At 41.3% G+C, this 25,818-nt stretch overlaps 1 protein-coding gene across 7 annotated transcripts; it reads left to right on the forward strand.

Annotated features, from left to right (window-relative positions):
- NEK3 (NIMA related kinase 3) lies at positions 1-25,066 on the forward strand. Of its 7 annotated transcripts, none has more exons than XM_023251162.2 (17): positions 2-71; positions 2,867-3,039; positions 5,155-5,248; positions 5,336-5,433; positions 7,363-7,446; positions 8,019-8,086; positions 8,171-8,257; positions 10,322-10,376; positions 13,219-13,419; positions 14,057-14,129; positions 17,402-17,451; positions 20,619-20,718; positions 21,246-21,386; positions 21,641-21,775; positions 23,928-24,054; positions 24,490-24,570; positions 24,680-25,066. In XM_023251162.2, exons 2-17 carry the CDS (start codon positions 2,923-2,925, stop codon positions 24,705-24,707), a joined length of 1,539 nt encoding a protein of 512 aa, XP_023106930.2. In that variant the 5' UTR covers positions 2-71; positions 2,867-2,922; the 3' UTR covers positions 24,708-25,066. The 7 variants fall into 7 exon arrangements, with proteins under 7 accessions (XP_044908421.1, XP_023106930.2, XP_044908420.1 ...); XM_045052485.1 differs by having other exon boundaries at positions 17,405-17,451; XM_045052461.1 differs by lacking the exon at positions 2-71 and adding an exon at positions 92-250.
- Positions 25,067-25,818: the final 752 nt, after the last annotated feature.

Consider the following 25,818-nt stretch of genomic DNA (forward strand, 5'->3'; position numbering starts at 1 on the left):
AGACGACCTGCTGGGCCCGCCCAGCGGAAACGCGCAGACGCTGAAGCCGGCTCGGGTCGCCGGGGAAGCTGGTAAGCGGTGCCGCCGCCAGGCATGGAGACTCTGGAAGAATGAGCGCGACCGCAGTGGCGGCCTGGGGCCCCTGGAGCGGGCGAGGCCCTCGCACGGCGGGGGCGAGCGGGAGACCGGCTCTCGGCGCTCGAGGATCCACACCCCAGCTCCGCCCCGGGCCTGGGCCGCTCGCCTGCAGGTCCCCTCCCCCCTCTCCCTCGCAGCCTTGGGTCCTTTGGGCGCCCGGCGCCGCGCAGGTGCACCGCAGGTGCAGGTGGAGGACTGCGAGGTGGTACGGATTCTCCCGGAGGAAGGATTTGGGCGCGGCTGGCCTCCCGCATGGTGCGGTCACCGCACGCGACCCCTTCTAAACTTGAACGCCAAGGTTTTGCACCCGTGCTCCCATTTCTGGCCATTTGCAAATCACTTTTACTAGTTTTTGATTGGGAGAGGCATGCAAAGGGACTTTGTGACGCTCAGAGTATACACAGGTCTTTTACCGAAATATGGGTGTTAATATTGAGTAATGGGCAAATATGGGCAGAAAGGACCAAATAAATGCTGGTTTTCAGTTAAGAAAAATCAGTGGTTGCCCTTCCTCATCGGTTACTGTCCATTACATAAAATAAAGACCCTGAAGAATAAAAGAATAGGAACATGGGAAAACTTGGCCTCCTTGTTAAATCGGGCAGTACCAAGAGTCAATAGAATATGGCAAAGAACTTCTTTTCTTTCGGATCCCTGAATATACTGAAAACCTGACTGTTCCTGAAAAGAATTGGTTTTGAACACAATGCATCTAAGTTGGTCAATACAGAAATTTCTAGAGTTTCCTGGCCCTTCTATGACACGCATGAAAACAAATGGCATTTTACAGGTCCCTGTACTATGTAGGTTTTGGTTTGTGAGTTTTGCTTTACCTACGTTGCTCTCCGTGCCTCATAATTCTTTGTGGTGTGATTTTAAAACAAAAACAAAACTACAAGTAAGCTTTCTAAAAGCTAAGGTAATTCATTCTAGTGAGTTTTTTTTTCCTACAGTGAAAAAAAATTGCATCATCTTTCTAAAATTGTAATAATAATAATAATAACTGCCATTTATCCAGGGTCTCCTCTGTACCAGGCTGAGTGTTAGGAACTTTGTATTCTTTCTCCTTTACCTGTGATCCATCCAGCTAGCTGCTTCATTCTAGAAATAACAGAAAGGGACACTGAAGTTCAAAGGCTCTGTGTATCTCTTCTTCTTCTTCTTTTTTTAATGTTTCTTTAATTTTGAGAGAGAGAGAGAGACGGAGCGAGCAAGGGAGGGGCAGAGAGAGAGGGAGGGGCATAGCGGGAGGGAGACACAGAATCTGAAACTGGCTGACAGCTCAACACAGAGCCCCACTCGGGGCTCGAACTCACCAGCCGAGAGATCTTGACCTAAATCAGAGGCTTAACTGACTGAGCCACCCAGCTGCCCCACTACTTATCTTTTTTAATCCCAGGCATCTCCAACTCAACATGTCCTAAAATGAACATGTCTCCCTTCACCATGCCTTTCCCTGCCCCTGCCACACTCTCACTGCCAGAAACACACACACAGACACACACACGTACACACAGCACCACCACCACCATTGTGGTTTTCCTTTCTTTCAAGGAATGATGTCATTCACCCGGTTTATACCAGAAACCTGGGAGTCTACCTTGTCCCCTTCTCCCAGCTTGTTCCCCATAAATGTATTGCTAAAACCCTTGCCAATTCTTTCTACATATTTCCTTCTTGTTTCTTCATCGCCATTGCCACCACCCTCTTCTACTCCATCATCATTTTTTTGCCTTTTTTATTGTTGGAGTCCCACTCCAGCCCTCAGGCCCCCTCCCCTCTGCGATCCATTCGCTCTGCAGCCAGAGTGAGTGAGTTTTCTAATATGCTCTCTTGATTAAAATCCTTCAGAGACAGCACATTCATTACCCCAAAGAGAAAATCCAGCCACCTGAGCTTGACGTACAGTAGCTTTCATACAAGGCCCTGTCTGCCTCACCAGCCTGTTACAGTTCTTTCACTTCCTTGAACTGAACAGTCTCTTTTGCTCTTAACATATGCCAGCCCCTCTGCCTACATCACTCTTCTCTCTTTTCCTGGCCAACTTCCATTCGTCCTTCAGACTTCAGTTAAATACCATTTTCCTAACTCCTCTGGATATTTCTGCCGTGTGCCAGCATAACTCTGTGAGACTCACCACCCTGCATTTGTTGAGGTCGGAGGTCTCTGCTTTGGGGCACGTGCGATGGCAGGGACCATGAGAGATCAAAGTGCAGTGCTGTAAAACTGCATCTAGCACTGAAGTATACAAACCACACTTGACCCTTGAACAACATGAGTTTGAACTGCTCAAGTTCACTTATGTATGGATGTTTTGATAAATGCAGTACAGTTCTGTAAATGTATTTTTAAAGTTTATTTATTTATTTAGAGAGAGAGCAAGCGTGATTGAAGGAGGAACAGAGAGAGAGGGAGAGAGAGAATCCCAAGCATGCTGTCGGTGTGGAGCCCAGTGTGGGGCTCCATGCAGGGCTCGAACACAGGAACTGTGAGATCATGACTGGAACCGAAATCAAGTTGCTTAGCTGCCTGAGCCACCCAGGTGCCCCTGTAAATGGGGTTTTTATTCGGGATTATAAAAGCTGGCGTGAGTGTTCAGTGTCTACCTGTTCAACGGTAGACAAGGAATAAATTGCTGTTGTCCTATTAGGGTGATTAGAGCTACTTTGAATTGATTCTGCCTTTTGAAAATACATTTAATTGTCAAAATTTCTGTTTTTGAATACAGGTTGGGAGAGGCTGTGGTGACTGTGCGAGTGGAGGAGGGCTGTGGGGTGCCCCAGCATGGATGGCTACTTGGTCCTAAGAGTAATTGGAGAGGGCTCCTTCGGCAGAGCCCTTTTGGTTCAGCAAGAGAACAGTAATCAGATGTTTGCCATGAAGGAAATAAGGCTTCCCAAGGTACCTCCTGAAGCAATTAGCTCATGTCGAAAGTGTACATGCAATTTGGCCAGGGAAATAAGTTCTTGAGATTTAACATGGAATTGCTTTTGTGAGCAAAAGATGTAATGAGTTTATTCATTAGCTTTACAAGGTCTTGATATATCATATATATCATATATATATGATATATACATATATATATATTTGTTTAAGTTGCATTTACTTAATACAACTTATTAAATGTCTACACCCAATGCGGGGCTCAAACTCATGACCCCAAGATCAAGCGTCAGATGCTCTTTTGACTGAGCCAGCATGTCTTGATATATTTTATATGAATTTTTGGATATTGTAATTAACAATAAGGGAGAAAAATAGTCCAGGAGGCGATTGCTGTTGCTTTTATCTCAAGGAATAATTTGTAAAAATTTCCAATTTTGCGTACCTAAGAGGGTAAGAATCTTTGCCAACAGCAGCTCAGGTGTCATATTAATGAAAATGGAGCATAAAAATGCCACGAAGAGCAAAAACCTAAAGTGCCAACCTTTGGTCTCAGGGAACATATTCTGTGGCTCAGTTTTGGGTTTTATTTCCTTGTAAGATGAGGAAGGTGCTGACTTATCAGTGTTTATCATAGTTGTCATAGAAACAATGTGTCATAGAAAAGAATGTACCATGGAGGCAGCTTGATAATGTCTTGATCAAGTTTTTAAAAATACATTTTAATAAAATTCTCAGAATTGTATTTCCCCACTGCATTCTTGACCTCATTTAGTGATTCTCAGCTGGGCTTCAGAGTCATCTGGAGGTGAAAACACAGATGGCTGCCCCCCCCTTCTGGTTGAGTAGGTCCAGGTGGGCCTGTGAATTTGCATTTTTAAGGAGTTCCCAGATGGTGGCGGTGCTGCTCTGAGAACCCTTATGCTAGTATGTAGTCAATGGCAGTTTCTTAATTGAAAGATAAGTCATTCAGGATTTTGTCCTCGGAGAATAAGTGAGGGGACAAACAGCTTTGGAAGCTTCTTTTGTAAATCATCTCCTTCCATCCTTACCACAGTAACACATCAGTCTCCTTTTTCATCTGGGCCAGTGGTCTGGAAACGTAATGCAGACAGTAAAACATGACAGCCCCAGATTTTCTTTAAGGATAACTATTGTTAATGGCATTTTGGCTCCCCCAAAAATTTATGCTCAGGCTCATGTTAAAAAAAATGTTTTAGGGGCACCTGGGTGGTTCAGTCAGTTGAGCGTCCGACTTTGGCTCAGGTCATGATCTCACAGTTTGTGGGTTTGAGCCCCACGTTGGGCTCTGTGCTGCCAGCTTAGAGCCTGGAGCCTGCTTCGGATTCTGTGTCTCCCTCTCTCTCTGCTCCTCCCCCACATGTCTCTCATGTTTTTATTTATTTTTGACAGAGAGAGAGAGAGAGACAGAACGAGGGCAAGTCGGGGAGGGGCAGAGAGAGTCAGCATAGAGCCCTAGGAGGACTTGAACCCATCAACTGTGAGGTCATGACCTGAGCAGAAGTCAGACCCTTAACCGACGGAGCCACCCAAGCACCCCTCTTAGACTGTATTAAAACTGGTTTATATTCTATGCTTGTAAGGATATAAGGGGTCAGCTTAAGCATAATACAGCCATAATTAAAAAAATCACCACATTTTCTCTTAAGAGTTTGATAAACATAAGTTGGGTCAAAGTGCAGTGCTTTAAAACTGCATCTAGCATTGAAGTATACAAAGCACACCTGACCCTTGAACAACACAGGTTTGAACTGCATGGGTCCACTTATATGAGTATTTTTTTGATAAATGCAGTATAGTAGTATAAATGTATTTTTTCTCCCTTGTGATTTTCTTAATAACATTTTCTTTTCTTTAGCTTTATTGTAAGAATACAGTATATAATACATAAAACATACAACATGTGTGATAACTGACTGTGCATGTTATTGGCAAGGCTATTAGTAGCTACATTTTTGGGGAGTCACATATCACATGTGGATTTTCAATTGCATGGGGGCCATTGCCCCTGACCCCCGTGTGGTTCAGAGGTCAACTGTATACTGTATTGTTGCAAAGCTATCTATTTTAAAATGAAGTATTACATTTATGCTGTTTAAAATCTTTTTCTAGTCTTTCTCTGGTACACGGAATTCTAGGAAGGAGGCTGTTCTGTTAGCCAAAATGAAACACCCCAATATTGTTGCCTTTAAAGAATCATTTGAAGGTAAATATGAATTCCCCCAAATACATGCAATGTAGAATTTGATTTGTGGCCACCAGGCTTTCCTAAAGAGTCTTCTTTTTGTTTTAGCTGAGGGACACCTGTATATTGTGATGGAGTATTGTGACGGAGGGGACCTCATGCAAAAGATTAAGCATCAGAAAGGAAAATTGTTTCCTGAAGATATGGTAAGAGACTGACTTATATAGTTTCTCTCAAGGTTTGGAAGCAAACTTTCCTTGTAAAATTTGTAGAAGTTCAAATAAAGGCATTGTACCTGTGATTACCTGATACACTTGTTAGATTCACACTTGTTAGAAACAACTCATTTCCATTATCAGTGCTACAGCTTTGTGTTCAAGATCTGGCTTCCTGAGATATCTTTAGGAAGTTAAATAGATATGTTGATAAAATATCAACATTAAAATTTTTTTCTTTTTTAATTTTAAAGAGGGAGAGTGTAAGCGAGGGAGGGGCAGAGAAAGAGAGAGAGAGAATCCTTGGCAGGCTCCACACTCATTGCAGAGGCCAACACAGGGCTTGAAGCCACAACCGAAATCAAGACCTGAGCTGAAATCAAGAGTTGGATGCTCAACAGACTGAGCTCCCCAGGCACCCCTGTTTATAAAATATCAAGGAATAAAACTTATGTGTTTAGAAGAATTTCAAAATTGTCTGATTCATATATTGCCCTATATATTTATTTTTTATTTTTTATTTTTTTTTCAACGTTTTTTATTTATTTTTGGGACAGAGAGAGACAGAGCATGAACGGGGGAGGGGCAGAGAGAGAGGGAGACACAGAATCGGAAACAGGCTCCAGGCTCTGAGCCATCAGCCCAGAGCCCGACGCGGGGCTCGAACTCACGGACCGCGAGATCGTGACCTGGCTGAAGTCGGACGCTTAACCGACTGCGCCACCCAGGCGCCCCTGCCCTATATATTTAAAATTCACAATTGTGTTGTATTGAAATTTCAGAAGGTGGATGGATTTATTTTGCATTACAGGATCATCCAAAGAATGAAGCATAAATTCCTTTTTCTTGACAGTATATATTCTCACTCTTTTTCCTTTTACAGATTAGCACATTCCCTTAAGTCTAGTACTTCCTGCCTTTTTAATGGAAACTTGTGTATTAAATACTATTGAAATGAATTGACTAAGGAAAATATTTAAATAAACAACCTTAATGAGATTTAGTTTGATTTAGGGAATAATGCATGTTATGAAAGTATATTGGTATAAATATTTTTCATTTAGAAGTTGTGGTATTAAAAATATGGGTTCCAGAGAAGGAAGTCAGCCTTGACTTCAAAGGAATGAATCTCCATAGCAAAAAAGAAAAAAAATTGGGGCGCATTGGTGGCTCAGTCGGTTAAGCATCTGACTTCCGCTCGGGTCATGATCTCACAGCTGGTGAGTTTGAGCCCCATGTCAGGCTCTGTGCTGACAGCTCAGAGCCTGGAGCCTGCTTTGGATTCTGTGTCTCCTTCTCTCTTTCTGTCCTTCCCCCCAGTCTCACTCTGTCTCTCTCTCAAAAATAAACATTTAAAAAACATTTTGTTTTTTAAAAATTAAAAAAAAAAAAAAAGGAATCAGTTTGACATTTAAACATAGGCTCCCTAGGCACCTGGAAATTCTGAGTACTATTGACTGGGGATTTATGAGCAGAAAATGCTGACCTCACAGGATTGTTGACAATAGAATGAAATCCTTTAATGTTAACATATGAGCATTCTGACAAAGTAAATGAAAATCTGACATAATGATTACAAAAAGGAGTAGTGTATTTATTCCTTAGTGGTGAACTATCTTTATATACATATTTAAGAAATACTTTTATTTGGTTGAATTCAAGAAAACCATAGCGAGAGTTTTATTGAACTAAGTTGTTATTTAGATCATACGTAAGATGATGAAACATGGGCTTCATGGTTTTTCTGAATTTCTCCAGGCAACATTGAATCTTAGTTGAACTATGTAATTTTTAGGAGTTCTGTATTTACATTATGGAAAACCCAGGTCAACTAAGGCCTAGAGACGATTCTTTGGGATTTGGGGTTAACACAAACCAGTTATTGCCTTCCTGCAATTATTGCCTCCTTTTTCCTTCCAGATACTTAATTGGTTTACACAAATGTGCCTTGGAGTAAATCACATTCACAAGAAACGCGTGTTACACAGAGATATCAAGTCCAAGGTAAATGGAATACCTTGTGGGGCCTAAAAGCAAAAACAGAAACAAAAACTGTTCCACTCAGTCTTTTTTCTGTGTTATTCTGTTTCCTTCTGGGACATTTTTATTTAGCTTAGAAATATTTGTCATCCTAATATTTATACAAGCCAGATAAGGTACTACCTGAAAAAGATCATTAAATCTCTTTAGTAGTATATGTTAATATGATCCACACTCTCTTTGCGACTGCTTACTGTGATCATATGATCTCTGATGGAAAATGTTCAAGACCTAGACCAGCCACATGGAGGCATCATGCTGACACAGGCTCCCAGGCGGTCCCTCAGGCTCTGCTGATACAATCTTAAGCTCACTTGTTTGATTTCTAAGCAGGGATCCTGAATTTCCAAGCAGGGGAATATGTAGCTGTCAAGAGGGTATCTTGTCCTTTTGTGTTCCACTCAGGGACTCAGCTGTCAGCATCTCTCCCCTTAATCTCTGTCATCAGTGGGCTTTGAAAGACAGCTTCTCCGGAAATCTCTGCCTTATGTGTGAATGATGGAAGACATAATCTGAGGTCTTCTTTTTTAACGCAGAATATCTTCCTCACCCAAAATGGAAGAGTAAAACTGGGAGATTTTGGATCTGCCCGTCTTCTCTCCAGGTATGTACTTCTGTTCTGTAGCAATCAAAACCTCCATTCTTCAGGAATGCTCTATAATCATTCTTTGCCTTTTTATGGTTTCAGTCCTATGGCGTTTGCTTGTACATATGTGGGAACACCTTATTATGTGCCCCCAGAAATTTGGGAAAACATGCCTTATAACAATAAAAGGTAAGTAATGTATTTAATTCGATGCAAGCATGACCGCTTGGCGACAGGCACTGCAGCCTTCAAGTGAAGTTTGATCTTTAAAATTACATATTTGAAAGCAATGTAGAATGCCCAGGCTTCTAAATGAAAGTCACAGTTTCCCAGCTGTTTTAATCAGAGCTGAAAGGAGCCAAAGGTAAATGCTGAAGGAAAGGCTAGTCATGTCTAGGGACAGTGTGAATGATAACACTGCTTCTCACACTCTACTGCTCCCACTTTTGAAAATCCCAAGGCACAGGTTACAGCTCTGCCCTTTACATCAGAATGTCTGGGGGTGGGAAGCAGGCATCGGTAATTTCCAGGATCCCCAAATGATTCCAATGTGCAGCAGAATTCGGGGACCACTGGGTTATGTCAATGAGTTAACATTACAGGACTGGATAATGAGCACTTAACCGATAGGTTAATTAAATATAAGGAGAGAATATTAAGGCCTTATGGTTTAAAAAATAATATTTTTCTGAATACAAATAATACGTGCCCATTGATGGAGTGGATGAGCAGGGAGAATTTTGGCAATAGAGAGATATATAAGAAAGGATATGACTGTCACTTTTTCCCTGCTATTAATAACATTTTGGTGTTTTTTCCATCCATTCACTTCCCCCCCCAAACCTAGTTTATGTACTCTATTTGCATCTTGGCTTCCTGCTTTTTTTTTTACTTTACGTTATATCATATTCATTTCACTATGCATTTAAACTCTTCATAAATAGTGTTGTTGATCTAATGATATATTTCCAATTTTCAACATCACAAACAGTATTGTAATTAATATACCTGTTGTGCCTAAATATAGGTCATTATTTTCTACACATTCCTGGCATGAATTCCTAGAAGTAGAAACACCTCGAGGCTCTTGTTACCTTTTGTCGAGTTGATTTCTGGAAAGGCATGATAATCCATACTGAATAGGTTCCTTTAAGAGTAAAATTGAGTGAATTGGGAATAGAACAGCTGTCCAGGAACTTATGGGGACAATTGGGGAAATTGGAGTTTGGACAAATATTCAATAATAGTACTGAATTAAGGTTACATTTCTTGGACGTGATCATGGTTTTGTGTTTATGAGGGAGAGTGTTCCTTGTTCTTAGGAGATACATGCCGACATGTTTAGGGGTGAAGGCTTTGCTGTCTGCAGTCTTTTTTATAAGAGGTTCAGATTTATATGGAAGAGGGTAATAGCCTGCAAACGTGGCAAATGTTAACATTGGGGAGTCTAAGAAAGAGCATGCGGGCATTTACTTTTCTGTAGGTTTGAAATTAAAAAAAATAAAAAGTTGGGGGAAACGGTTACTTAAAGCCATTAGTTAAAATGCAAAGAACATCACATAGAAAAGGTCTGGGGCATGGCAACCAGGCGGTGAGAGCGATGGAGGAAAAGGGGATGCTTCGTATGCAGAAGGGTGGGCGTGTGGAGCCAACTAGAGAAGTCAGTTTTCTGATTTTTGAAGAACTGTTTTGTGGAGGGATGAGTAGGCTTATTCTCTTTGTTTAGGTATGTGGAGCTAACACGGGGTGGTGAGGGTTCCCAAGAGACACATTTTAGCTTCTGATAAGGAAGACGGCCAGCCCACAGAGCCAGCCAGCAGGGGCGTGGGCCCCACCCGAGGTTGAGCGCTGTTCATCAGGGCCTGGGGCTGTACACAGGTCTGAGTGGGAGCTGCACTGCATGACTTCTAAAGTCCTTCCAACTATGCTAGTCTGAGTCCACAGATACACCCTCTTGTACCACATGCTGCTGAAATCATACCGGAACCACCCTGATTTGGGAGGGTAGGGGCTGGGGAACAGAGAGTTGTATTGTGAACATTCCTGTTAGTAAATATCTAAGTGTGAGACCAAACTTACCGAATGGTTTATTTTATTTTTTTTATTATTTTGTCATATGTTTTATTGTAATAGCTAGGAATTACTTATGACACCTATTCTTATTAAAGGTAATGTTTCATTTTTTTTTTTATATATATTCCACATATTCACTCATAACCCATTTGTCATTACGTTGCTTCTTTATGCTTCCAGTGACATCTGGTCCTTGGGATGCATTCTGTATGAACTCTGTACCCTTAAGCATCCAGTAAGTATGGTGTGCAAAATGGAAAAGGCAGCCTCTTGTCATGTCTGGCTATGTCCTCAGGAATGTACCAGATTCCACTTGGCAGTTGGCTTTCCTGGGTTAATGTAGGAGTGCTGACCGCATAGACTCCATCTTTGGCCTTCCGTCTTGTTCTCCCCTCTGGCTCACAGCTGGCACCACTTTAGATAACTGCCTTGTGGCCTCACCACCATGCCCCTCACTCCATAAAAGCTTGGGGTTAAGGTCAGCATAGCTGGGGAGAAGGGGTGAAGAATGGGGACAGAGAATAGTTGTGTAGTGCCTGGATCCGCCTCCTGCCTCACCCGCCCGCCCATCGCCCCCGTCTGTAAGTTACCCCGCATAAAACTCGGTGTAAATGGTACCGAGTGACTTGCTTCGTTTTTCAGTACTAAAGTACCTTGTCAGTCTGGAGGATACATTACTGACCCTCCTCCAGCTTCTCGCGGATGAATTCATCCACAAGTTTTCATTCCATTGGTATCACCTTTGCCTTGAGCCCCTTTTGTAGCATATACTAACAGGAAATTTCCAAGATTTAGTTTTTGTAGTTGTATATTTGGCTTGCCTGCTTGACTGCCTTCTTTCCTTCCTTCCCTCCTTCTCTTCTTCCCTTTTTCCGCTATTCTCAATTTTTTTTATGTTGGTAAAATATATATAACATAAAATTTACCATGTTAACCATTTTAGGTGGCACCGATTACTTCACAATATTGTGCAGTCATTACTACTACCTATCTGCAGAACTTTTCCATGGCTCCAAACAGGAAACTCCGTACCCATTAAACGATAACTTCTCATCCCTGTCCCTCCCCGCCAGCCCCTGGTGACCTTTAATCCACCTTTTGTCTCTGTAAATTTGCATATTCCAGATATTTCATGTTAAGTGGTATTACACAGTACTTTTCCTTTTGGGTCAGAATTTCATACCTTTCTGTACTGAATATTCCATTGTGTGTTTATACCACGTTTTGTTTATCCATTTATCTGTTGTTGGACGTTTGGGTTATTTTCACCTTTTGGCTATTGTGGAAAAAAATATTTTTATATTTATTTTTTCAAGATATTTTAAGAAATAATGTAGCAAAGAAGAGGTTAGATGACTTGCCCTGCTTATTGAACACTTATTTATTAACACAGAACTAACAATACCAGTCCCTGTTAGGTCTTAGCCTTGCGTAGTAATAAATTCTGTTCTTGGGGCACAGATTGAAACTTGGCTCTAACCAAGCATTTTTTTAATTTTCAATGTTTAAAATTTTAATTGAAATATGGTTGACATAGAGTCTTATATTAGTTTCAGGTGTACAACATAGTGATTCAACTGTTCTATGCAATGGAAAATGCTCACCGTAAGTGTAGTTACCCTGTGTCATCACACAAAGTTATTACAATATTATCGGCTATATGCCCCATGCTGTACTCTTCATCCCTGTGACTTATTTATTTCATACTTGGAAGTCTGTGCCTCTTAATCCCCTTCACCTATTTCACCCATCCCCATCCCCCTCTACCAAGCATCTTTACAGACGTGCTTGAGAACATATGAGAGTGAATGAAGGAGAAAAAGCCTTCACCACCATTAGGTGAAAGGAACTCACAGTGAAGGCACATGAGGTTAAGAGGCTGTCTTCCTTGAATATGTGTGGTTTATAACGCCAGCTGCATGATTAGAACAATTTGGGAAACCTTAAAAAATGGTGATGTCTGGGCCTATGCCAGACTAATCGAATTAAAATCCCTGATTGTGTCTTGGATGGTAGTGGTTCTAAAACAGATAATTCTAATGTGTAGCTCAAGTGGAAAACCACTGTTGTATACAAATAATTTTTAAAATTCCAGTATCTTATTTAGGATTATATTATTTATTCCCCTGATTTTGTCTTTTTTTTTTTTTTGTAGACTTTCATATACCTGTTCGTATTTTTTTCTAGCAAGAATAAGAATTCAGGAGTGTAGGGCCTCGATGTTCGGCACACCGTCTGTTCTCTCATCTGCTTTGAGGCAAAAGTAGCTCTCCAACCTTTAGGAAATGCAGAAACCTGGTGTAATGGTTCCAAGGCAGATTCACACTTATGTTTCACTACCTGAATTTTTCTCTTGTAATATGTTGATTTTTTTCCTTTTTCATATCTTCACCTGTCTATTTCATCCATAGGGTAACGCCCTTCCAAGGCAGAAGGCCAACATGTTCTTACTTGAGTATTACCGGGGCTAACCAACATCTAATCTTCATTCCAGTGTCTATTATGCAGTAGAGACTTTTTTAATGTTATTCTGGCATGTCATTTTGTATCCCATTCTATTGCTTATCAAAATTTAATAGCTACTTTGATGACATGAAAGGTAAAAGAGATTTGGCAGTAGAGGTCTAAAGCTGGAAAAGTCTGGAGTATGCATCACAGGGGGGGTAGACCTGGGAGATTTTGAGGTTCAAAGGGATGTTACACTTATAATAAGGCTGTGAGTACCGTTGAGTTCTTAAAAAGCTACATGTATGTGTCACTTTGATTTTTAAAATATGTTAAAAATGTGTATCTGCAAACACATTGATTATGAGTGAGAGCGTACCCAAAGCTGGCACTGATGCTAAGACTTTCTCTAGATGGGGAAGCTTTGCACTATTTATGCTTACCTTTCTTCTGAACCCAACATAAGATTTCGAATAGTACCTTAAGGAACCCCCTCCCCCAGGAAGAAAAATGACCAGGCAGCAGATACATTTATAAAATTAAAATGATTCATGAGAATTCAGTTGAGCTGGTAATTTCTTACTTCTCCTCTTCCCTCGTATCTGCTCTCATAGTTCGGTTTTACCTTTTAGTTTCAGGCAAATAGCTGGAAAAGTCTTATTCTCAAAATATGTCAGGGGTCCCTGAGGCCACTGCCATCTCAGTACTCCTGTGAGCTGCAGCATCTGATCAAGCAGATGTTTAAGAGGAACCCCTCACATCGCCCTTCTGCTACAACACTTCTCTCTAGAAGTTCCTTGGCTCGACTTGTCCGCCAGTGCTTACCCCCAGAGGTATGATACGTGTTGGATCCGCCGTGAGCAGTTTTCGAGTGTGGTAAAATGATTCGTTATCTTTTAAACCCTGACGTGTTGTACATGCTTATAAAGATGCAAATAATGCAGAACTGTATTAAAAAAATACACACTTCCTTTCCTTTCTTCTCTCCCTTCCGCAATGCTATTCCCTGAGAATAATCACAGAATCTGTCTGTGTAAGCTTTCAGATATTTTTCTAGACCTATAGAAACATCTACTTGTGTGCCTAAATGATATGTATTTTCTAAATGGCATTTTTACTTCCCTTTTTTCAATTAGAAAAGTTTTTTTAATGTTTATTTATTTTTGACATAGAGAAAGAGAGACAGAGTGAGTGGGGGAGGGCAGAGAGAGACACAGAATCTGAAGCAGGCTCCAGGCTCTGAGCTGTCAGCAGAGCCCGATGCGGGGCTCAAACTCACGAACCGTGAGATCATGACCTCAGCCAAAGTCAGATGCTCAAAATGACTGAGCCACCCAGGCACCCCAGTATTTTTACTTTTCAACTGTAAATATGATTGTGGGGAAGAATGTTGATAATTAAATGACATTATGGCAATGTCTATAGAAAAGCATATTCCACATCTTTAAATTCTCTGCTTTAAATTTTCAGATCATCACAGAATATGGTGAGCAGGTATTAGAAGAAACCAAAAATTCCAAGCATAGTACACCAAGAAAAAAAAGTAAGAATTTTGGACAGCTTATTTTTTGCTCGGTGTTCTTTTAAAATGTAGTATAACAAAAAATAAAAATATGATTTTCAAGTTACTGGAGACAATTTCAGAGATACTCCTAAAAGTCAAATTTTTCTCATTGCTATTTCTGATGTAATTCTGTACTGACTGTTATATATTTAGTTTGCTAGGAATCAAAAAGCCTAGTTTGGAGATTTTAGGGATGTGAAGATTGTTCTCTGTTTCATTATTAGTACCAAGTTTACTTTGGTCAGGTAGAAGGCTTCTGTGGGCTAGCCTAGGAATACAACCATGAAAATACAATGTTAATCTTCTAGGAAATTATCCCCAAGTTTCCAAAGAATCATCTGGTAACCAAAATTTTAAAAACAGCCTTTTTCGGAAGTTGGAACTGTGCACATAATGGCTGCACAGAATTTCCATACATGTTTAGTCAATCCTGAACAAATCTCAAATGTAATTTATTGTCTCTTTGGAAATTGTCATCTCTTAATTTTTGCAAAGCTATTATTGTCCCTTTTATTTAAAAAAAAATTTTTTTTAAGTAAACTCCATGCTTGGGGCGCCTGGGTGGCGCAGTCGGTTAAGCGTCCGACTTCAGCCAGGTCACGATCTCGCGGTCCGTGAGTTTGAGCCCCGCGTCGGGCTCTGGGCTGATGGCTCAGAGCCTGGAGCCTGTTTCCGATTCTGTGTCTCCCTCTCTCTCTGCCCCCCCCCCCCACCCCCCGTTCATGCTCTGTCTCTCTCTGTCCCAAAAATAAATAAAAAACGTTGAAAAAAAAATTTTTTAAGTAAACTCCATGCTCAATGTGAGGCTCGAACTTATGACTCTGAGATCAAGACTTGTTGTATGCTGTGCCCACTAAGCCAGTCAGGTGCCCCTGTTTTTGTTCCTTTTTATTTATCATCAGTGACTCAGACCTTCCATCTGATGAGATCCAACGGATGATAGCTATGACTGGAATAAGAGAGGAGAGAAATAGAAATAGATCATCCAGTCACTGTAGGGACATGTTGTAAAACCTCCATTGTTTGCTTCTCACTGTCTTCGCATTGGATACTCCAAGAGAAACACTCAAGAACTGTACTGTTTTCTGAAAGTTAAATTTTAAATGTTATTTTTGTAAGAATGTAATGTGAGCCCTTTGGTCTTGTAACTCAGCCTTTTCTCCATTCCTTCAGGGGTGGCCAGTGCCCTTTGTTTCAGCAGTTTGCTTTAGTGTTAATTGTACTTTACATACTATTTTGTGGCTTTTGTCTGCATCCCAGGGGAGTGGCAAATAGTTTTAAAATGCTGAGCAGCAACAATAAAAAACAGTCTTAAGTTTCAAGATAGTTTGGCTAAGTGTAGTTTTACAACTAACTTCCTTCCTTCCTTCCTTCCTTCCTTCCTTCCTTCCTTCCTTCCTTCCTTCCTTCCTTCCTTCCTTCCTTCCTCTTTCTTTCTTTCTTTCTTTCTTTCTTTCTTTCTTTCTTTCTTTCTTTCTTTCTTTCTTTCTTTCTTTCTTTCTTTCAGTTTACTTACCTTGAGAGAGAGAGTGAGCAGGGGAGGGGCAGAGAGACAGGGAGACAGAGAATCCCAAGCAGGCTCTGCACTGCCATCAGGGAGGCCGACGTGGGGCTCGTACTCACGAACCTTGAGATCACGACCTGAGCTAAAATCAAGAGCTGGATGCTCAACCGACTGAGCCACCCAAGCGCCCCTAGTTTCACAATTTCTAAAAAGAGGAATAAAGCAGCGGAGAAGTGCTACCATGTCAGACCGTGTGTCTGGTGGCATCTCCACCCGATCAAGGGTCAGTGGCACCAGAACAGTGAACGCTATGTGAGGGCGGGGACTGGGTCTGATTTACTCACTGTCGTATCCTCGGCACCTGTCATCACAGATGCTCAATAGCAATTTTTTAAAATGTTGAATGAATGAGGAACATGGATGGCAGGGCTCTGCCAGGGAAAATCAGCCACTCTTACCGAAGGGACCTGGTGCCAGAGTTCTCCCTGACGGCTGCTAGTGCCTTGTGACGGAATAAGCAGCTCAATTTATTTTTCTCCAAATTTTAATTTAAATTCTAGTTAGTTAACATACAGTGTAATATTTGTTTCAGGAGTAGAATTTAGTGATTCATCACTAACATACAGCACCCAAGTGCCTGCCTTAATACCCATCACCTCTTTTGCCCATCCCCCACCCACCTCCCTCCATCAACCCTCTGTTCTCTATAGTTAAGAGTCTCTCTCTTTTTAAAAATAATTTTTTTTTGTTAAAAAATTTTTTAATATTTATTTTTGAGAGAGAGAGAGAGAGAGAGCATGAGCAGGGGAGGGGCAGAGAGAGAGGGAGACACAGAATCTGAAGCCAGCTCCAGGCTCTGAGCTGTCAGCAGAGACCGAGTGGGGCTCGAACCCACGAACCACAGATCATGACCTGAGCTGAAGTCAGATGCTCCTCACTGTCAGCACAGAGCCCGATGTGGGGCTTGTACTCACTAACTGCGAGATCATGAGCTGAGCCGAAATCAACAGTCAGACGCTTAACCCACTGAGCCACCAGAGTGTTCCAGTTAAGAGTCTCTTATGGTTTGCCTCTCTCTCTTTTTCTTTTCCCTTCCCATATGTTCATCTGTTTTGTTTCCTAAATTCTACATATGAATGCAATCATATGGTATTTGTTTCTGTCTGACTGACTTATTTAGCTTAGCATAATACTCTATAGCTCCATCCGTGCCATTGCAAATGGCAAGATTTCATTCTTTTTGATGGCTGAGTAGTATTCCATTATATATGTATGCCAAATCTTCTTTATCCATTCATCAATTGATGGACACTTGTGGGCTCTTTACATAGTTTGGCTATTGTAGGTAAGGAAGCAGCTCATTTCTTATGAGGGATACCTATTCCAGCTGCTATAATAGCAGGGAGAGCACAGACTGCATAGCTAGCCTGAGCTGAAGATGATAATGACCTTCCAGGTATGCAGAGTGTCTTAACCTCCTAGTGCCTATATGGGCTGGCATAAGTGTGTACTGATGCCTTACCTTTAAGCTGTTAACATTAGGAGTAAAACAGCAGAAATAGCCTCTTTTCTAATTACTAGGTGACTAAATCTTGATATCCCTATTCAGGCTAATGCTTTGGCCCTTTGACTTGAAAAACTTCACTTATCTTCACTTATCTTTCAAGCTTTGTGCAAATCACATTAGGAACTTAAGAATGTGAGCCTGTACATGCTTTCTCTTCCTACCTTCTCTTTTCTTTTTTAGCAGACTCCAGCAGAATCAGGATAGCTTTGGAAAATGAGGCAACCACAATGGTAAGTGCTTTAAAATTACGTTTGTGAAACACCTGTCTACTGGGTACCATCCAGTGCCATGAGATGTTTATAAGACTGGGACCTGGTCCGTCCTGGCCGGTAGTTTTTCATCCTTTGGCACGTGAAGTAATTGGTGGCTGTTGTCCTGAACTGCCAGCTGAGCCACTTTAGGACATGAATCACTGGTTCATTTACTTTGCTTTTTCTCTTTTCTTTGTTCTTCTTTCTTCCTTCCTTCCTTCCTTCCTTCCTTCCTTCCTTCCTTCCTTCCTTCCTCCCTCCCTCCCTCCCTCCCTCCTTCCCTCTTTCTTTCTTTCTTTCTTTCTTTCTTTCTTTCTTTCTTTCTTTCTTCCTTTCTTCCTTTCTTCCTTTCTTCCTTTCTTCCTTTCTTCCTTTCTTTCTTTTCTTCTGCCCCAAACCCGTTTTTTTCATTTGAATTCTTGATGACAAGTGGTTTCAATATAGATGTGAGAGAACTTTGTTCTGCTTTCCTTCATGAAAATTTTGTTTTAGTCTGGCTGTGGTTTGTTTTTCATTGTGGCAAAACATGTATGACATAGGATTTTACCATTCTAGCCATTTTTTTTTTTAAATTTTTTTTTTCAACGTTTATTTATTTTTGGGACAGAGAGAGACAGAGCATGTACGGGGGAGGGGCAGAGAGAGAGGGAGACTCAGAATCAGAAACAGGCTCCAGGCTCTGAGCCGTCAGCCCAGAGCCTGACGCGGGGCTCGAACTCACAGACCGCGAGATCGTGACCTGGCTGAAGTCGGACGCTTAACCGACTGCGCCACCCAGGCGCCCCCCATTCTAGCCATTTTTAAGCATGCGATTCAGCAGCATCAATTACAGTCACAATGTTGTACAACCAGCAGCACACTCTGTTTCCAGGACCTTTTCATCCCCCATTACAGAAACTCTGCCCACTGTACAATAACTCCCCATTCCTCCCCGCCCTGCACAGCCACCCCAGCTCCTAGTGACCTCCATTCTACTTTCTGTCTCTATAAATGTGGCTGGTCTAGATACTTCTAGGAGCGGAATCATACAATATTTGTCCTTTGTGTCTGGCTTCTTTTGCTTAGCATAGTGTTTTTAAAGTTCATCCATGTTATAGCCTGTATCAGAATATTTTCCTTTTTATGGCTAAATAATACTTACATCTCTGTTTTGATCTTGACATTTTTCTGTTCAGGAACTTTTAGTGCCTCCCCATTATCTGAGAAAGCAAGCTGACACTTTTCAGCCTGACATTCAGGGTTCTGTTTGTCTTGTTTTGCCCTGGGTGGCTGGGAGCTCTTTGATACTAAAACTGCAGTCAAGTCCTGAATAGGAACAGTGGGTCCGCTTCCTAGTGTTACCATGCCCAACTCAGTAACTTGTGTCACACTGATGATTTTTTTCTTTCTTCAGCATTTTAATCAACCTTTTAATTCCAAAAAGAAAAAAAATTAGCGCTAACAGCAAAATTTTCTATTTATGGAATGTACTACTAATTAAACTTGGAAATTTTTGGAATGGAGATTTGGCTGTAAATAAATAACAGCATCCCACCGTTATGTGGCCAAATGGAATAGATCCTGCCCCTGTACTTTGTTTTTTAATTTGTGTGGGCATATCTGTTTTTTTTCCCCAGCTTGATTGAGGCATGATTTATAGACAATAAAATTTACCCATTAGTATAGAGTTTGATGAATTTAGAAATTTTATACAGTCCTATAACCACCACAATCAAGATCTAGAAATCCCAGCCCCCTAAAAAGTTTCCTCTGGGCCCCTTGCAGACAATCCTGACTCCTCTTGTAGGTGACCACCACTGTCTATTTTATTTTATTTTGTTTTGCTTTTTGTTTTATTTTATTTTGTTTTGTTTCTTTTTTTTTTTTGAGTTTATTTATTTTGAGAGAGAGAGAGAGCGCACGCACAAGTTGGGGAGGGGCAGAGAGAGAGAGAGAGGGAGAGAGAGAATCCCAAACATTGGTGTGGAGCCCAATGCGGGGCTCGAACCCACAAACTGTGAAATCATGACCTGAGCCAAAGTCAGACGCTTAACTAACTGAGTCACCAAGGCACCCCCACCACTGTCATGTTAATACCTACCTATAGTGGACGTATCCATGTGTTCTCGCAAGATGAAAAGGGGGCAAAATGTACGCAGATTGGAGAAAGAGCCAGAAAGTAAGCTGGCAAGATACGATGGCAGGAGGGCAGAGCTGAGTGGTGTGGAGCCACGAATGGTGTTGGAGGCTGCTGTCTGTGGAGCAGTGACTGTTAATGGGAATGGAACATCGGAATCCCCTCAAGGCTTTGTTTTTAAATATTTTATTAAGTTTATTTATTTATTGGGGGGGGAGGGGCAGAGTGAGGTAGAGAGAGAATCTCACGCAGGCTCCACGCTGGCAGCACAGAGCCCAATGTGGGGCTCGAACTCAGTAAACCACCTGAGCCAAAACCAAGAGTCCCATGCTTAACTGACTGAGCCACCCAGGCGTCCCCCTCTCAAGGCTTTTAAAACTGCTCATCACCACTACCCAGCCGAGATTCTGACTTCTTTGTCTATTGGGGGTCCTTCGCCATACGGGGAGAGAAGTTTGAGAACCACTGTATAGAAATAAGGCACAGTGTGCCAGCTACAGCTTACTGTTTAGCACAGAGCCTGACGCGGGGCTCGAACTCACGGACCGTGAGATCATGACCTGAGCCGAAGTCGGCCACTCAACCGACTGAGCCACCCAGGCACCCCGAAAAGTGGGAACATTTTGACTATATATAGCAACTTTATAAAAGATCTCACTTTGATATTCCAGCATGAAAAGCCCAATACAGCAAACCGTATTAAAAATTTTCATTCCTCATTGCTTCTGTGAAGGCCTCTCAAAGACGTCTGTCATTTTATATATCCTCTTCATAGTTGCAACGATCAATATTAATGATTAGTAATGTGTATGACTTTAATATACATAAATAGGTATGTATGTGTTTTTTAACTTACATATGTATGATGTATATCGCTTCTACATGCAGTTATATATGGGGTTCTATAGTTATTAAGGTTTTTTTAATTCATTAATCTTTATTTAAAATTTAGGTAGCTGACTTTGCACACTTTACCTTGTTTATAGCAATTCAAGCATTGCTTCATCCTTATTTTTAATCTCTTTTCAAGCAAGGGGAAGAACAAGGTAGAAAGTACAGCGACACTGATTTAGAAAGCATTCATAAAAATTCAACCAAAAGTGCACTGAGGAGAGTAAATGAAGAGAAAGGTAAGTTATTCAAATTTGAGTCACTGTGTAAGTGAGGACCTGGGGAATATGGAAGGAATACTAACTTTCACCTTCCTTGGTTGTAGGTATCGTGAGCAAGTGGGCTGGCAGATTTTTGTTTGCTTATCTAGTGATTTATTTCATGGTACAGGAATATTTTATTACTCACAAAAAAAGAGAATAGTGTTGATCAGTAAGAGCCTTTAGAAAAACAGTATTTGTTGCACTATCTACCATAGAAACCATGTCCAGGAATATACAACCTCTCAGGGCTTCATTCTTTGTACATTGTATAATATATAAATATTTTTAAAAATTCACTTTAATGATTAGCTTTACTTTTTCATTTGGAGTTTTTTCTTTTTTTTTTTTTTTTCCATTCCCTTTACTACTTAGAAGAACATTGTTGTGAGTGGAGGTGAGTTTAAAGAGAAAAGAAAGACTTCCGTATAGTTGTTCAAGTATATGTGTGCATATAGATAAATAAATAATATGCTTAGCAGTCCTTTTTAACATTTTGAAATCAGATAAATCAGTCCATCCGAAGAAAGCCAGTTCACCAAGTCCTCTCAGGCGACAGTGGGAGAAAAATGTACCCAACACAGCTCTCACGGCTTTGGAAAATGCAGGCATCCTCGCCTCCAGTGTAGGGGCCGGGGAAGATAGAGGTCAGTAGTCCGATCGAACAGTGTTATTAGAGAACATTTTCTAATGGTTGTTTAATGGGCTAGACGTCATTCTTGTTGTTTTTATTATCACTCTGTAAAAGATCTTAGGTGTCATGCGTGAGAGCAGTGCTCATGGAGACAAGTGAAATAGATTTTAGTAGAGAGTAAAATATAATTAGCTTAAAATATGGTCTGGAAGATACATGCTGAACATCTTTTTTACGTGGCACTAACAGTTACCTTTTCACAACTAGGTGGTTCTGTAATAAAGTACAGTGAAAATAGCACCCGTAAGCAGTGGCTCAAAGAGACTCCAGAAACTTTGATGAACATCCTCAAGAATGCTGATCTCAGCCTGGCGTTTCAAACATACACAATATATAGACCAGGTGACTCAAGTCTATTACGTAACCGTGGAAACACTTTGATTTTTTTTTAAAGTGTGGTAAAATATGCATAAACTAAAATTTACCATGTAAGCCATTTTTAGGTGTGCAGTTCAGGGGCATTAAATACATGTATGTTGTGCAGCCATCACCACCATCCATCTCTAGAATTTTTCCTATCTTCCGAATCTGAAATTATGTACCCATTAAATAATTCCCCATTTGCCCCTCCCAGAAACTTTGATTCTAAAGTTGTAAATGATTTTATTAAAAAAATTTTTTTTAATCTTTATTTTTGAGAGAGAGAGAGAGACAGAGAGAGACAGAGTGTGAGTGGGGGAGGAACAGAGAGAGCGGGAGACACAGAATCCAGAGCAGGCTCCAGGCTCTGAGCTGTCAGCACAGAGCCCAACTTGGGGCTCCAACCTGTGAACCAGGAGTTCGTGACCTGAGCCGAAGGCAGACGCTTAACCGGCTCAGCCACCCAGGTGCCCCAGAAGTTATAACTGATTTTAAAGTTATGAAATGATTCAGAACATTGTATTTTTTAGGTTTTCTTGAGTTTTTTTTTTAGCAAGTCTTGAGCTGTAATTAAGATTTCCCATGGAGCTTCATTACTTTTATTTGGTTTTTATTTATTTTTTAAATGTTTGTTTTTGAGAGAGAGAGAGAGAGTGTGATAGCGGGGAAGGGCAAAGAGAGAGGGGGGCAGAGAATCTGAAGCAAGCTCCTCACACAGCACAGAGCCTGATGCAGGGCTCCAGCCCACAAACCATGAGATTCTGATCTGAGCCGAAGTCGGACGCTTAAACTTGGACTAAGCCACCTAGGCGCCCCTTCATTACTTTTCATTGTTTACTTGTTTGTTGGTTTTAACAAGGGTGGGACTACTTTGGAGGGTAGTCCGTTTTTACCATGCAGAATACACCACTGCTTTACTGACTTTAGTTCAGACTCCATCATAGTAAACTTGGAGGAACTTCAAGATTTCTTTTGCTCTGTGCTTGAATTCTGCCGTATTGAATAGAGCTCAAGAAAGAGAAATCATTAGGATTTGATTTTCTTATTGTTTCTACAGACATTTTCACTAAAACTGCACGAAATCACCTTTTGTAATACTCTCTTTAGGAATCCAGGCCGAAGCAGTGCATTAAGGGTGTCTGCCTGTGTGTACATGTGTGTATAAGTTTGATCATTCAGTTATTAAGCCACCTTGCTAGGTTAAGATCTAAGACAAATTATGCCAAGTAAAGCATGTAATGCTGTGGCAAGTCTCAACTGTGTTTACTGTAACAGATTTAGTTGTATTTGTTTATTTGGTCAGTGTTTATTGAGTGCCTAACTTATGCTAGGTTAAGATTTAAAAAAAAAGAAGAAAGAATAAAACACAGTTCCTTCCCTGAAAGAGTGTGGGGGGAACGTGGCCCTCACGTCAGAGGTTTAGAGGAGTCTAGGTGAATTGTGGAGATGTGTCCTGATAGAACCGCCCCGCTGTGTCACAGGAACCCTGGGCGCAGGTGGGTACACGGGACGGAGTGTTCAGGAAGGTTAACGGTTGTGAATTTTGTTTTAGCGATTGTAGGTCCTGGAGTTTGTTTTTGGTCCAATGATAAAGGGTTTGTCATTTCAGGAAAGTCAGTGTTCAGAAACTCTGCCATAGCTCTGTTTTGAAGGGTTTTATAAAGATTTAGCCCACATTGTTGTGTTAGGTTATTGTTGCGTGAGCAAAAAATAAAGCGATTGCCATCTGGAAAATTTCTTGAAGGGACGCTTGTGGTTGCCATTCCCTAATGTTCTTCTCCACCACTGGAAAAAGTTGGGGGTGGGGAGCTTAAAGGAAAAACAACTGTAATACAACCATCCAAAGGTAACTTTAATATAGGTTCTTATATTTGGAGGTTTTAAGTGTACTTTTCTGCATTCTTCTTTTGAAGAAAGTACTGCTTGTAAATTTAATAGCGATACTGATGCTTCATGGGCCTGTTTTATGCCAGAAATCATGCTGTGTAATGTGGGGAGGCGCTACCGAAGAAATATAGGGCCTGGCATTGTCCTCAGTTAGCCAGCTGTCTTCTGGAGGATTTTAGTCCTATGTTCACTAAATAAGTAACTGCTGTTAAAATTGGCATAATTTCTGTTAATATTCCTCTTGAAGGCTCAGAAGAGTTCTTGAAGGGCCCCCTCTCTGAAGAAACAGAAGCATCAGACAGTGTGGATGGAGGCCACGATTCTGTCACTTTGGACCCAGAGAGACTGGAGCCTAGATTGGATGCAGAGGACACGTATGTTGGGATATACCTAGATGGTGTTAGTTGGTGCGCATGATGTCAATTATACCTTAATTTCAGGCTTAGCAGGAACTGGTTATATTACTTGACATCACAAATGAATATTTATATCTTGATCTTTTGTCTGGGATGGGTAATGTGTTTTACAGTATTATTACAGAATTCCTGACTGAGCGGTATTTTATGATCGTTTAGCTTGGACTTACTATTTTTTAATATGTTGGATTTTATTTGCAAATGTTGTAGAAACATGAAAGAAGCAATCCTGTGGAAGGGATAACAATGTTTTCCCTCCATTCGGTTGCCTTATGGAGCTCGTTTTCCAAAAATGTGAATGTTGTGATGGTGGCGTTCTGTTTTGAGCCATCAAAAAAAATACTTGCTGTGCCCCTAATATGGAGGCTTAGTATCCAAATTGTTTCTTCACAGGGATTTTGAGGAGGACGACGACAGCCCTGACTGGGTGTCAGAACTGAAGCTGCGAGCTGGCTGGCCAGGAGTGTCTGATGGGTAACGCCCAAGAAGTGCTCTGTCGTTAATATCGCGTAGCTGTTTAAAGTGAGGAATTAATGTTTGGATGGTATCAGCTCACAGGATGTGTATTTTTCTTTGGACACAGAATGAAGAGGGGGAAACTGAATATTTAAAACTGTTCCTGATCAGTGTCACAAGGTTTAAAATATCTGTAACTCTCGAGTTTTTGAACTCCAAGAGAAGGCGTGGAAGAATGGCTCTGAGCTTCAGGCTTGCACTCAGAACAGAAATGGGATGCCGCTGCTTACATTTTGTGTGATTGTGGGAGATTATTTAACCTCTTGGAGCCCCAGTGTCCACAACTCTAAAACGAGGATAATAATGCCTTCCTCATAGGGACGCTGAACATAGACCATGGCAACGGCCCATAATGTTATTTCTGCGATTGTTATGATTTGTGTTTAATTGCTGCACAACTCTTTTTACATTTCCTAAAGGTTTGAGGATCAAAATAAATTTAATTAGACCATAATGATGTCGTCCAGTTTTCCAGTAAGACTTATTTCTGGGTAGTGATCCATGATCTTCAGTGATCTTCACCAACAATCCGCCATCTTTAAATACGGCCCCTCATGGCACCCAGGTCAGCGGATCAGCTGTGGGACGGGGTGAAGGGGCTACAGATCTTGTCTGCAGTTGGCAGTCCTGGGCAGGAGAAAGAAACAGGCCAGAGGCGGGACGTATTGGACACTAGAGTGTGCCGTGGAACTAAGGGGATGCCAGTATGTGTGGGGCATGACACACACGTGCTGGGGTCCCGTCATTCCATTGTCATTCCATAGTGGGATGCTGTTGTGAGGTGACATGTTTTACTATAGAAGAAAGAGGCTTCTCCCAGGGGATCTCCCCGAGCGAGTGTGCAAACAGCAGAAGCCCGAGGCAGTACGGGGAGCAGTGCTCCAGTGAAGAATGGGAAAGCAGTTGAATCTACAGCAGGATGGTTACTGAGCATCTCCTGAAAATGTGGAATACATGCATCTTGTAGATGTAAACCATTTTTTTTTTAATTTTCAGGAACAAAAACCATGGTATAGCCCTTCACCCCACACATTTTATTTACCCTTAGACATCTAGTCAACCTGATTTGTTACTGCTGCTGTTAGCTTTGATTGCTTGATGAAGGTGATGTCTGCTACAAGGTTAAACTGTAAGGTTACTGGTTTTCGATTTCTGGGTCCTGTTCATTCCAAGTGAGTCACCAAGTCCAGCCCATACTCAGGTGCT

The sequence above is a fragment of the Felis catus genome, chromosome A1 (assembly GCF_018350175.1).
Source record: "Felis catus isolate Fca126 chromosome A1, F.catus_Fca126_mat1.0, whole genome shotgun sequence".
NCBI lineage: Eukaryota > Metazoa > Chordata > Mammalia > Carnivora > Felidae > Felis > Felis catus.